The 15,077-nt window shown below is 33.3% G+C and overlaps 1 protein-coding gene across 1 annotated transcript in view; it reads right to left on the minus strand.

Annotated features, from left to right (window-relative positions):
• LOC132745996 (patched domain-containing protein 3-like) overlaps positions 1 to 15,077 on the minus strand; it is a 35,197-nt gene continuing 20,120 nt past the window's right edge. Inside the window, exons 16-20 of the mRNA XM_060735029.1 lie at positions 13,954 to 14,098; positions 13,148 to 13,269; positions 12,415 to 12,627; positions 11,205 to 11,227; positions 1 to 4,414 (exon numbers count right to left, since the gene is read on the minus strand). Coding sequence (XP_060591012.1) covers positions 4,000 to 4,414; positions 11,205 to 11,227; positions 12,415 to 12,627; positions 13,148 to 13,269; positions 13,954 to 14,098 — 918 coding nt within the window. The 3' untranslated portion in view covers positions 1 to 3,999. The remainder of the gene's footprint in view (positions 4,415 to 11,204; positions 11,228 to 12,414; positions 12,628 to 13,147; positions 13,270 to 13,953; positions 14,099 to 15,077) is intronic.

A 15,077-nucleotide genomic window follows, 5' to 3' on the forward strand; every position in this document is an offset into this window, starting at 1 on the left:
AAAAAAAAATGCCCTAAAACAGTGACTATGCTTTTTTTGTTGTATTTTTTTGTAATAGACATACTAATATCACATGATTAAAAGAATCTCACACATGTTACAGTTTTATATAGACTGACATTGAACTTGTGATGAAATCATCCATGAAATGCTATACAGCTTACCATAGGCTTGCTTTGTAACAAATTCTGTCATTTATTTCTTTTTTGGTTGGGTTTTACGCTGCATCAACACAGTGAAGGTCATATGGTGACTTTTCAGCTTTACCAGTGAAGGGAGACCTCATATACCCTTCTGTGCATTATTTCGGGCACAAATGGCACTTGAGTAGAAACCACCGAAGTTCCATAAGCTAGCTGGATAAAAGAATTCTTCAAAGTCCCTGTCTGGATTCTAACCCATAGTGGTGAGGTGCAAGTGTTTTCAAGTCGGCCACAGATGACCCCAGAAATTTATTTAACAATTGTCTATTGAAACTGACAACTTATGTAAGATTCTATATAAAATTTATAACAGTAGAGAGTTTATAAATACATATAAATAAGCAACATATAACCTGCTCAATATCATTCACTTATATAAATATAAAAATCTAATCACAGTTATAAGAACTATCATAACTACTAAACTATTGCCATGGATATTAACTTTCTAAATCTCAATATGACACATAATCTTAAGATAGAATATAAATACATATAATGCTTAAAACTTGAAAATTTAAATATAATACAAATAAAATAATGGGCATAATCTTCACCTGTACAAAAAAACACACACACAAAATAAATTCACAAAAATAGCAACACTATACTACTATTCAAAATAAATAATATGTACAACATTTACAAATTAATTATTTACCTACTTTTTTTACCAAAAAGACTTAATTATTTTTAAACCGTGATTTTTTGAGAAAAAAAAAAACAACAATAATAATTATGTTATAAAAGTCATGAATTTACTGTACTTCACTTAGCTACATCCATCTTGAGACCTTGTTTCTATTAACTCTTACAACTTATTTCAATTTATTTCTTCATAAAGAATTATCTTCTTTCTCATTAAGTTTTTACAAAAATAATTTTTTCCATCATCGTTCACTATAGATATTTTACCCTTTAAAAATAATTTTCACAAAATGAATTCTATTTCAGACAGCAATTTGTTTAAGGTAATGCTAAAAATTATAAGGAATTTACACCAGTTGCCGGTTACAGACCGGAATATCTAGCTTAATGGTAACTGTTTACAGCGATAACAAGGCGCGAGGGAATGACGTCATTTAAAACAGACTTTTCTTTCAACAAGAGCGTAAACAGTAGATTATCCTGTCTGATAATTATGCAAGAATATTCTTATTAAGTAGCGTAAGGACATTTTTAAATTTCATTTACAGCTATAGAAAAAAGTAATATAGAATTTTACACGGTACCCAAAAAAATGACCTGATAATTATTATCTTATCTTAAAATCAAAGGTGAAAAATAAAATACAATTGTTTTTACTACATGTACTAAATAGTTATAAAACATAAATGCTGATAAATTTACTATGGCAACCATTGAAAATATGGAAGAATAATCAACTAACTAGCAATGAAAATCTTTGTCAATCTCAACTCATCATATTTGTTGTGGTATTTCTAGAATTTATTAAATATGTACATAGTTTTTATTCCTTGACACAAAAACATGACTGAATAAATGATAAAATGATACATTTCGTCCATCAAAATGTCTTTATTACTCGGTATATGCTGTTTTCAAAAATTACAATGTAAAAGATGAATAATTTAGAGACTTGTATGAAAGAATGAGAGGAGATTTGTGAATAATACCACATAAAGGTCAAACTTGTTGGTAAATGCATTTTAAAGGTACATTATGATTAAGATGATTGTGAATTTCTTTTTTCTTCTTAAAAAAGGGCAACCATGCTTTTAATTGTATTTAACTAGAACTATCACTAAATGTGATTAATACCCCCACAAGACTGCTTCGGAAATGAGGATGTTACTAGTAACAGAATACCTTGTAAAAGAATATGGTTGTGGGCAATTAAAGATAGTTGTGGTTCTTATATGTTGCATTTCCTTTCAATGTGGTTGGCCATTGATGAAGTTTAATTGAATTACTCTGTAATAAGTCCAGAAAGACAAAGAAAAGGAACAAAGGGCAATAACTCTATAAATACTGAAGATAGAGTAAGAGTTCTTGTGCAATGCACTTCCTCTTATTGTGCTTGACCATTGTATGAAGTTGTTTTCAATTCCAACCAGTACGTTTTAAGTTATGCTCCTGACAAGGAAAAGTATCAAAGGGCAGTAACTCTGTATTTTGTCAAAATGGAGTTATGGCTCTTGTGCACTGTACTTCCTTTTTAGTCCTTGACAACTGTATGAAGTTGTATTGAATTCCAAACAGTAGTTTTCAAGTTATGCTCTGGACAAGGAAAAGTAACAAAGGGCAATAACTCTGTAATAAGTCAAGATGGAGTTATGGTTCTTGTGCACTGCACTTTCTCTCAATGTGCTTGACCATTGTATGAAGTTATATTGAATTCCAACCATTAGTCTTCAAGTTATGGTCCGGACAAAAAAGGCAATGGAAAAGTAACAAAGGGCAATAACTCTGTAATTACTTTAGATAGAGTTATGATTCTTGTGCACTGCACTTCCCCTTATTGTGTTTGACAATTGTATGAAGTTGTTTTGAATTCCAACCAGTAGTTTTCAAGTTATGCCCCATACAAGGAAAAGTAACAAAGGGCAATAACTATGTAATTAGTCAAGATAGAGTTATGGTTCTTATGCACTGCACTTCCTCTCAATGTGCTTGACCATTGTATGTAGTTATATTGAATTCAAACTATTACTCTTCAAGTTATGCTCCGGACAAAAAAAAGCAATGGAAAAGCAACAAAGGGCAATAACTCTGTAATTACTTTAGATAGAGTTATGGTTCTTGTGCACTGCACTTCCTCTTATTGTGTTTGACAATTGTATGAAGTTGTTTTGAATTCCAACCAGTTGTTTTCAAGTTATGCCCCGGACAAGGAAAAGTAACAAAGGGCAATAACTCTGTAATTAGTCAAAATAGAGTTATGTTTCTAGTGCACTGCACTTCCTCTCAATGTGCTTGACCATTGTATCTGGTTATATTGAATTCAAACTATTAGTCTTCAAGTTATGGTACGGACAAAAAAAAGCAATGGAAAAGTAACAAAGGGCAATAACTCTGTAATTACTTTAGATAGAGTTATGGTTCTTGTGCACTGCACTTCCCCTTATTGTGTTTGACAATTGTATGAAGTTGTTTTGAATTCCAACCAGTAGTTTTCAAGTAATGCCCCGGACAAGGAAAAGTAACAAAGGGCAATAACTCTGTAATTAGTCAAGATAGAGTTATGGTTCTTATGCACTGCACTTCCTCTCAATGTGCTTGACCATTGTATGTAGTTATATTGAATTCCAACCATTAGTCTTCAAGTTATGCTCCGGACAAGGAAAATGCAACGGACGTCTGGACCGACCGACCGACCGACCGCTCGCCCGACCGACCAACCGACCACGGGGTGACTCCTATATACCCCCCCAAACTTCGTTTTTGGGGGTATAATAATGAATTTAAATCATATAAGATACTTACCTGAGGAATTAAGTAGCACTGAATGTGAAGTTATATATGATAAAGGTAGAAAATTGTGAACAAAATGTAATTTTGACTTCCATAAAAAATTCTCATTTTAACTTTATAACATCTTACAAAAAAGCAAAAAGAAGCCAAAATATGGCTCAGCTGTTACTATATGATGTATAATGGCCAAAAAGTACCTTTTTAGCAATTATAATAGGACACACAGAAAAAAAATGTAACTGAGAAATGAAAACATTTTTGGTGGGGCTTAAAGGGCCTTTAAGATGAAGACTTTTAACTACAAACATAAATCACAACAAATACACATGTACATCCATAAATAGAATAAATGGGAATGACCTTACGACTTATTGCAATCTAGGGCATGCACATGTTTGTGATCATCGCAACTACAGAACTGCCTGGAGCTCTTTGGATTTTCCATTTCTTCAACAGCAGTCTGGAGTTGTAACTGAGCTCTGTGAAGCACACACATCACACATGCTTTATCACATATATCACATTTTCTCACCCCTGAGAGGTCAAGGTCATTTGTTTTCATCAACTCTGGAGTGACCCTTGACCTATCATGAATAACCAGGTGGGTTGAATTTGAAGCATGGAGTATTGAGTCAGTAAAATCTCTATCATTACAAATAGAGGTCATTTCAGCACTATTTTCAATGTCATCTACAATGACCTTTGAGTGACCTTCACCTTCAGACAGTAGTGGCTGGTGACTGGGGCTCTCTGTCTGCACTTGTGTGGCAGCATCTCTATAAAAAAACAAACAGATAAATAAAAGCATTATGTAACAGTGAAAGTCAATACTGCAGCAAGTTTCCTTGCTACTGGTATATTTTTGTTCCATCCAACACAGGGCTTAATCACTAGATGAATTTAAGCCAATGAATGAATTTACTTGTTATCTTTAATGATTTTGCTCTGAAATAAATATGAGTTACTTTTGTATCTTAAAGTGACATTATGTCCATCCAAGTGTATAGTGAACACTGGTGAAAGTCAATACTAGTTCACTTTGCCATAATTCCTTTCAATTTTATAATTTACTTTGCATGAATAATGAATAACTCAAATGACTCATTAAATATTCATCATAAATTTACTTGTTACATGCAATATCAACTGTTGGTCAGCCACAATGTTAACCCTTTCCCCCATGAGCATATTGTGAAAAATGGCCGTTTTCACTGAAAAGCCTCCTGTTACAAGTTCAAACTGCTATGAAACTATGAAAAATGCTTCAATACTAATCAAACTTAGCTCAAATGTTGACTGGACCATTGCCTTTGTAAAGACATGCTCAGTCTTAAATTTCCTGTTACCATGGCAACGAGGGGACATCTCAAAATTGCCAAAAATCACTATGTTGCCTCGATTTTTTCCATCAAAATTTATTTCAAAGTGCTGCAACTGCTCAAGGGATTGAGATAGAGTCAAAGGCTTTTCAGCGTTGGTTAAACGTTACATTATGATCAACCTGGGGTCATTTTTAGCCTCTCACAAGTCCAAAATTTTCTTGGCGATGAGGGGGACTCCGCCCCCCTTCAAACAACCCCCTGATGTAACTTTTGGATGGGGAACAACGCCGAAAAAGTGCTCAATTTTTTTAGCAACATTTCTCAAACGAAAACTTATGTTTGGGGTCCAAATAGGACATTTTTTCACTATTTGATGCCTACAAAGGGGGGGGGGGTCGAAAGTGCGTTGTTTTGCGTATATATGTGGTAAAGGGTTAACAAAAAATGATGAAAAACTTTGGAATCACCTAAAAACTAGTTTTTCCATGTTAACATGTGGTCTTTCACATAATTTTGGTGAAAAATTGTTGTTTTGTAACATTTATAATTTTTTTAGTTAACCCTTTCCCCCATGAGCATATTGTGAAAAATGGCCGTTTTCACTGAAAAGCCTCCTGTTACAAGTTCAAACTGCTATGAAACTATGAAAAATGCTTCAATACTAATCAAACTTGGCTCAAATGTTGACTGGACCATTGCCTTTGTAAAGACATGCTCAGTCTTAAATTTCCTGTTACCATGGCAACGAGGGGACATCTCAAAATTGCCAAAAATCACTATGTTGCCTCGATTTTTTCCATCAAAATTTATTTCAAAGTGCTGCAACTGCTCAAGGGATTGAGATAGAGTCAAAGGCTTTTCAGCGTTGGTTAAACGTTACATTATGATCAACCTGGGGTCATTTTTAGCCTCTCACAAGTCCAAAATTTTCTTGGATGGGGGGCGGCGCCGAAAAAGTGCTCAATTTTTTTAGCAACATTTCTCAAACGAAAACTTATGTTTGGGGTCCAAATAGGACATTTTTTCACTATTTGATGCCTACAAAGGGGGGGGGGGGGTCGAAAGTGCGTTGTTTCGCGTATATATGTGGTAAAGGGTTAACAGTCATTCTTGTGAAATATATAGTCAACTAAGCTCAACTTGACAATGAAAAATAAATAAAAAAATGAAATTTATAGATGATGATTTCTTTCTTTATAAGCATAATATAAGCACAATTATATATGTATTTAATATGTATAGTATACTTTTAGGTAATTATTTGTTTGTTTGTTTGTTTTATTTTACGCCTTTTTCCAACAGTATTTCAGTCATATAGGCGGGTAGTTTCCTATCCATCGTTCCTGGAGAGTTACACCAGGACTAGATTACCTTCCTCCGCACTAAACTACCAAAGCATCTCTTTAGGTAATTAATAAGACCAAGCAGCACACTCAAATATTTTCTGTGTTTGATAATAAAATACAGTCTATACAGTCCGACCCCGGTTATTCGACAACCCTTTATTCGAATACCCGGCATTATCCGAAGTAGATCGGCGGTCCCGTTTTTATCTCTATATAAATCAATATAAAAACGAGCGTATTATTCGAAATGCATTATCCGAATACCTCCTATTTTTCGAAGTAAAATTTCGGTCCCGACTATACAATTATGAAAGAATTTCACACCTATTATTCGAAGCCAGCCTAATTATTATTCGAAGTCAGACTTAATGGCGCAGATCCGCTCGCTGACTGGTCGACTTGTGAAAAACATCAATAGTCATGCATGTATTTAGACAATCGTGATAATAGCTCTTTTTGTGTTCTTTAATCAACTTTAATTACCGAAAATGAAAAGCAATGCACCGTGTCCGATTTTGTTACTGTTATTGCTTGAAGATGACAGCAATATTTTTCATACATACCGTATATGTAAATTTGTCAAAACATCCAAAACGCTACATAAGAGCCTTTTTCCTAATCGAAAATACCAGAGTTTAGCTGTAAATACCGTAGTGACAACACGGCCATTATCAAGGTTTTGCGCGAAACGAAGCGATACATAATGTAGAATAAAATGCAAGTATTTATGTCTTCAATGTCAATACAATAATTTTTACGCATCTTTTCTTTAATATTTATTTTTCTCAATTGATTACAGGAAGTAAATGTGTTTTAAACGGTAGTTTTACTACGATTCGTCAAAGTGGAGTAGTTTTCGTCTATCACAATATTCGGATTTCGATTATTCGAACCCATCGATTATTCGAAGTAAATATTCAGTCCCAGGCACTTCGAATAAACGGGGTTGGACTGTATATGTATAAATTACTATCATTATAGTAACATAATGTATGAAGTTTCAAGTGAATACCTTCAATGATTATTTACCATTGAATTACTTAAAAATGTGTAATATAAAATTGAAATCCAATGATTTAAGCAAAACCTTAACCAGGTATTATGCTGAAGCTAGTACAGGAGAGCTGGATAGTACAGGAGAGCTGGATAGCCCAACTTTTCTTTAAACAGTCAAGCTATAAAAGAACAAATTTGCCCGTGTTTATCAGGGTATCACGCAATGTATAGGCAATGTGAGATTAGGAGCAACAACCTGTTAGGGAAGAACAGTTAGAATAATCTCATAGAAGGTGGGTTTATTGGGTTACAATTTGACAATTTGGGTAATAGAACACTTGACATACAAACATAAAACATAACATCTACCCTATCCAGACTAAATTATTTTCAGTGTCAGCTTCATTTAAATTCTATTTTTAGCATTTTATCTCCCGCCTTTATCCTAACTTACCAACCAACTGATTTAAAACCAAATGTCTTAAAAAAAATTTACCGGTACAAGCCAACACCAAGATTAAGCTAATACAAATTGATAAAAAACTTTGGATTTATAAAAAATTAAAGTTATTTGGTTTTTGAAATAATGGGTTAAGGGTAATACATAGAGGATATTTGTTAAGTTCAGTGTAAGAACGGAATATATTTCACCGAGTGAGCACCAAAAGGTATATTTCACGAGTGGCGCAGCCACGAGTGAAATATGAACTTTTGGTGTTCACGAGGTGAAATATATTTCGATCTTACACTAAACTAAACAAATTTTCTTTTTATTACATGCTAAGAAACGTTTAAAAAGACATTTTATCCTAGTACTAAATGAAAAGCGCGCCAAATTCTAATACAACGTGACGTCATTTACGACGTCACGTCATTAAGCTGGTTTCCAGTACTATGCACGCTGGTATTTCTCTGAGACAACGTAACGGGCTTAAATTCAAAACAGTGAAATTATCAAATTGATAATTTCACTGTTTCAAACAGTGAAATTACCAGTTTATAAATCACTGATATATTTCTATAATCCATCGAAAAGCATGTAATAAATACATTTATCCTTATTCTGCTAAACATATTAAACGGACTATAACTTTCAATATGGGCAAAACCATTCATTATTTTTAGGGTAAATTTGATAATATGTACTGACTTAATGGCAAACAGTGCAGACCATGGTCATGGCAAACAATACCATGATCATCCTTAGTTTCAGACATAACTTTGAAACATTAATAACTTACACAATTACATGAAAAGGAAGTGGGGAATATTTTAGAGATCTTATACTCACACAAAATGACCTGCAGAGTCCTAAAATTATATCAATCATTTATAATTTACTTCTGTATGCTTTCATTTAAACATATGTTTAAACTTGAATCATGCTTTTTGAATTACAATTCATGGTTACTTTCCAAGAATCATAACTCTGGCATGTCTTTTGAATGAAATGTGGCCCTTTGGGTTGTTAACATTTTTTTTTTTTTTTTTGGCCAATATCCAAGATTAAACCTATTCCAAGTACATTATTTGTATTTTTGTGAATGAAATCTTCCTCTTTGCAAATAAACAAATGTTTCTTTTTAAACATATCATTATCATTATTTATAAATCTGGTCTCGGAAAATCAAGAGAATTTAACATGAAAACAGAAACCAATCTACAATTTTGATACATTTATACATGAACGTGGAGCAAAACAATATACATTTTGTTCTCATGTACTATCATACATGGCCATAAAAAAATAAAAAATATGAATAGCATGCATCAGAACTGTGAAAAAAACAAAACAAGAGGGCCATGATGGCCCTGAAGTCGCTCACCTGTACATAGGCCCCCGGAGCGGGGCCAGTTTAAAGCCCGGGGCTTTTATTTGAACTAACTTGGTAGAAACCATTAGAAGATGTTTCATGCTAAACATCTAAGGTCTAGCTCGTTGGAATTTTTAAAAGAAGATTTTTTTAAGTTTTTTCTTAACACATATAGTTAAAAACAATGACACAACTGGGGCAGGGCCAGTTTTGACCCCAGGGCTTTTTTTTGAACAGTCTTTGTAGACACTTACTAGAAAATGTTTCATGCTTAATATCCAAACTCTAGCTATTTGGGTTTTTTCAAAGAAGATTTTTAAGTTTTTGCTATACTCGTATAAGGAAAATCAATGTCCCCCGGGGCGGGGCCAATTTTGACCCCAGGGCTCTTATTTGAACAAACTTGGTAGACATCCATTAGAAGATGTTTCATGCTAAATATCTTAGCTCTAGCTCTTTTGGTTCTTTATAAGAAGATTTTTAAGTTTTTACTATATGCATATGGGGAAAATCAATGACCCCCTGGGGCGGGGCAAATTTTGACCCCAGGGCTTTTATTTGAACAAACTTGGTAGACACCCATTAGAAAATGTTTCATGCCAAATATCTTAGCTCTAGCTCTTTTGGTTCTTAAAAAGAAGATTTTTCAAGTTTTTACTATATGTATATATGGAAAATCAATGACCCCCTGGGGTCGGGCCAACTTTGACCCCAGGGCTTTTATTTGAACAAACTTGGTAGACATCCATTAAAAGATGTTTCATGCTAAATATCTTAGCTCTAGCTCTTTTGGTTCTTTAAAAGAAGATTTTTTAAGTTTTTACTATATGCATATAGGGAAAATCAATGACCCTCTGGGGCGGGGCCAATTTTAACCCAAGGCTTTTATTTGAACAAACTTGGTAGACACTCACCAGAAGATGTTTCATGCCAAATATCTAAGCTCTATCTCTTTGGGTTTTTTAGAAGAAGATATTTTAAGTTTTTTCTTTTGGTTGCCATGGCAACCAGAGTTCTGCATGGAATTAAATTCTTTGAAAAATTTTCAAAGGTGACCACCAAAGGAACATTCCTGTGAAGTTTGGATGAAATTGGCTTAGTGGTTTATGAGGAGATGTCATTTAAAGTAAAAGTTAACGGACGACGGACGGACGGACAGACGCCGGACGAAAAGCGATCACAAAAGCTCATCCTGTCACTTTGTGACAGGTGAGCTAAAAACAATAACGTCATGCATTATATAATAACACTAATATATTAAACAATAATATATTAAACTATCAACCCAACATGACTCCGGTTATGTATGATGAAAAACAAAACCGGATTCATTCAAATTTCAAGTCATGAAAGCATATCTAGTGAATTGACCATGGAGCTAAGGTAATAGTTTTATCTTAAAAGATAATTTACACTTAATCAATCAGCAGAAATAAGCATGAACAATGTTATACAAACACATATCATACTTAAAACAATAGAGTGTTAATGGACCTTTTTTGTGTGCATTTACATCTGCAGAAGCACAAAGACGCATCTAAAGCTGGAGCACGCAGGGCAAGGTTTTAGTAAGTAAGTTTAAGGGCTTCTGCAGATGTTAATGCATGTAAAAAAGGTGCAATAGCACTATTCTTGCTAAACAGAATACATCCAAAATCGATTATGCATGTTTTCTTCTCTGTTAATGTATACCTGCTTATGCATATTTTATTCAAGAACATTGTTCATAAATTCACATAAAACATTTAAATGACATGACTTTTCTGATTCTTGTTGGCTGAAAATACTTTTCAGGGTGTTCTTGTAAGTTTTCCATTGTATCTATGGTATAATTTATTGTATTTGTGTAGACAACATCAATCTTTATTTCTAGGTTATCAACAAATACTACATAATAAAATTAAAAAATTAAAAGATACAAGTGAAACCAATGCATGCAGGATAACAAGTAATGGATGTTATCTACAAATACATGTATTCTGTCCCAAATTAAATTAAATTCAACTATATACTATATCTATATACCCACTGTCATACTAAAATCTAATAAATTACATTTTGACAACATTGACTAGACGTGCTTCTCACCTTGTTAAACAGTATCTATTTGTCTGTCAAACAGCAAAATGTTTCTTATTTAACAAAATGCATGTTTAAATGCGATTTCCTTGAAATATAATTTTTCCAAAAAATGCATGTACTATAAAATGTTCAGAAAGCAAAAATTGTTAATCAATTGTTGCTCAAGCAAACATGTTTGTACATCATACATTTTTCTAATTTAATACCATAGTAAATTAAGGGAAATATTTATTAATCACGACAATTCATTAATAATTCCTGCCATTTGCTGAAACAGCAAAAAATGTAATTCTTCAAAATGATAACGAGAGAAAAATGTAGTTGTTTCTTTGTAATACATTTGAGTCATATTTCAGAAAAGAAATACAAATTAAAACTAATATTTCTATTTCGCAGTTATTTATTTTATAGCAGTGTATAAATTTGCAACTGCATTAATAATGACAAAATGACATCATCCTTAGTATGCACATTTTTCTTAGCGATTTATAAAAGGCGCTGAAATCATGTCATTTTAAAGTACGCAACTTGACTTACATGTTTTAAAGCTGCATGACTCTAGATGAGGAAAAATATTTCAAGAAATTCAAAACTGAGAATAAAGGTACTAACAAAGTAAAAAGATTCAAGGATCAAGTAAAAATTTACATGTTATATGTGATTAATGACTGATATTGCAGTATTAATCACTATATTTCTAATGCATGACTAACACATTAAGGGCTATTTTTGCATATTTTGACTTATTTTTTGTGGATTCTAATTAGTGCCATTTGCAATGTGTAAATAACTTCCTTTGTTCATTTCACAATATTTCACTTTTAAATACATTTTCAAAATTTTCATTAAAATTAGCACAAATTTGAAGACATGCTGCTTTAAAACTACATCCCTATTGAGCCCAGGACCATAATTTGAACAATCTTTCTAGAGATCTGAAACAAACTAGTCCTGGCATCATTTGAGGAAACATGGGTGTGACCTGAATAGGAGTCAAACCCATGATCCATGCAGTGAGAGAAAGGAACCTTTACTTGTAAGCCACTGCTGCCCTCTGCTTTAAACCGTTATAAATTTGTCATACCATAACCTAAAACAGGAGGATATTTGGAATAAACTGAAATCAAATTGTAAATTCTAATGAAAATAATTTCTTGATTTTTTTACCCACAAAATTTTTTACAGTTATAGATATGAATCCAATTTTTCTTCTTACTTTCAAAATTCCATTTCCTTTCGAAAATGCTGTGGAACTTTTATTCTTGGTATGTTCTTTTCCATTTTCAGCTGAGCTGTGTAGCATCTTAGTTCTCTCCTCTGCTTCTTTGATAGATCTAGATTGATATGGTGGTGGACCAACCCAACTCAGGACAACAGGGAGGTATACCAGACCATGGAAGAGTCCATAAAGTACCACTGTCATAAATACCTTAAAATATAAGTACATGTAAACAATAAAGAACCATCCGGTTAGCTCAATAGGAAGAGCGTCGGACTGTGAATACGGCTATCCTGGTTCAATTCCCGGACAATGCAGGTCACTTTTTATTGTCATTCCCACTGTACCTCTGCTCTGGCATTATCAGTTCCTTGCGCAATGTGCAGGCAACTAGTACTGGTAAACTGCTTGACAGCCAGTCAAAGAACAATGCGGTGACAGAACTGTGCTCTGGTAAATTAAATGTGGCTTCCTGCCATGATCCGGAGTGAAAACTACAAACAACACGACTAAATAATAAATTACCTATGACACACTGTCTGTTTCAGTCTTAAAAAGTTGAAATATAAGTACCTATAAAAGTAGAACATGACTGACTGCACTAATTTGATAAAATTTCAAAGGCCCACAAATCTTGATCTACGCTGCTATTTGATTTGTACAAGGGGGCATACTTTAAGATTTTTTTTCAGCAACATGTGACTGGACTATAAAGTAAAAAATATTTTACCCTGAAGAACATGACAAAGCCATAACTTTTACTGTTAGCAAGGAGAACAAATGCCAAGAAAGTGCTGACTCCACCATTCAATACTGCAGGACCAATAGAGAATAGAGTTGCCTTTGCTCTCTCTGAAATGGAAACATAAACTATGAGCATTCCGCAAAACTTTGCCATTATTCAATGACTTAATTGCCAAGCTAAGAAACAATAACAGGATATACATGTACATTATTTTGAGAACAATATTAGTTGTATCCATGGTTAATACAATTTTTAAGACAGCATGTTTGTAACATGATTTTTCATTGGATAATCATGATGTTTATGTAATCTATATACACAGCTGCAGTCGATTTATGAATTAATATAATTATTTCTCTTAAAAGAAAGTTTGCAGTATTATAAATGCCTTTTTAAGATTCTTAACAGATTATATGGCCATAATATTATATAATTGATTATTTGCAATATAACCAGGCAGAGGGTCATATAACCTGTCAAAAAATCTTTATAACTAATAAAGGTTTGTTTGTTTAGAGGCTGCATGACCAAGTGTTCAATATGTCGGGAACCGCTCGTCAGACAAGTAATCTAAAGATCGCTGTTGCATTGGTTCAAACCCCCAACAGAAGTGAGACCTTGTTTCCTTGATCAAGAAACTTTAAACTCATTGCTCAGTACTGGTCGGTTCCAGGAATAGATTCCAGAGCGTATCTATATGAGCTGTAAGCTTCCTACACAATCGAACTAAAATAAATTCTGTATAAACCAATATAAACAGTAGAAAATCCTATCTGATATACATAAGTTACCTTCTCTGTTGCCTAATATGGTCATGAACATGTGTCCGACATGTGCTGAGTAGTCTACCGCTAGACCTACGCACAAAATAATAAGTATACTGCTTGCCGTATCTATGGTTACACCCCAAAACTGTAGTGTTCCCGTCACATCAATCTGATTAATAAAAGTTAACAACAAATATACAATGTCAATGACAGTTAAATTTACATTATAGACCTTAAAGGGACTCCAATGAGGTTTTTTGACATGATGGGACTGAAAATATTTTTTCCATATAAATGTACCATTTGATGTAGGTTTAGACCACTAGTCTTTGTGCAAAATTTCGGTCATTCGCGCACTTCCTTTTTCCAGAATAATTATTCAAATTGTTTAAAAATGACCGTAAATGAAACGCTTTTCACTCAAATCGGGCTAAGAAAAGCATAAAAATATGATTTTCAATTTATTTCAAAGTATGCTTCTTAACTATCTTTGCATATATTTTTGTTTAAAGTGCCACAGCTCATTTATGTAAGAAATTCAAATGTTATTTTTATAGGCTTTAAACCTCAGTGGAGTCCCTTTAATATTACATAACATCAGCTGCCCAACATTTTTGTTTTTAAAGGGAACTCCTCTCAAGCAAAAAATAGAAGATTTTCAATTGCACTGTCATTTTTCACATATTCAATAGTTTAGTTTAAACCCATCTATCTTGGCTCAAATGCTTAACAAGGTCATGCAACTTATATTAATCATTTTCGAGTCCGGTTCCTGGCACCAACCAGTACTGGTGTAATACAAGGAAACATGATCGTGACCTGAGTAGGACTCCATTCCATGATCCCTGGGTTGAGAGGTAACACATTAAATACTAGGCCACCCCTCTCCTGCACATATTAATTGCTGCATATAATATGCATGAATATGAACTTTAACAAGTAAATCATAATCATGTGCACATAAAAATGTTACAATGTTCATATTCTTGATAACCAACCATAAAAAATTATAGCATGTCTTTATTTTAAGAAAATAAGTAATGTTACTCAGGCTTTTTTCTAAATAAACACACATCATATTCATTTGAATAAAGTCCTAGGTCATAAAGCAAGGTTCCAGCTTTAATATCTGCAGAAGAACACCTCAG

The sequence above is a fragment of the Ruditapes philippinarum genome, unplaced genomic scaffold, assembly GCF_026571515.1.
Source record: "Ruditapes philippinarum isolate M1 unplaced genomic scaffold, ASM2657151v2 ctg2125_1_1_1_1, whole genome shotgun sequence".
NCBI classification, from domain to species: Eukaryota; Metazoa; Mollusca; class Bivalvia; order Venerida; family Veneridae; genus Ruditapes; species Ruditapes philippinarum.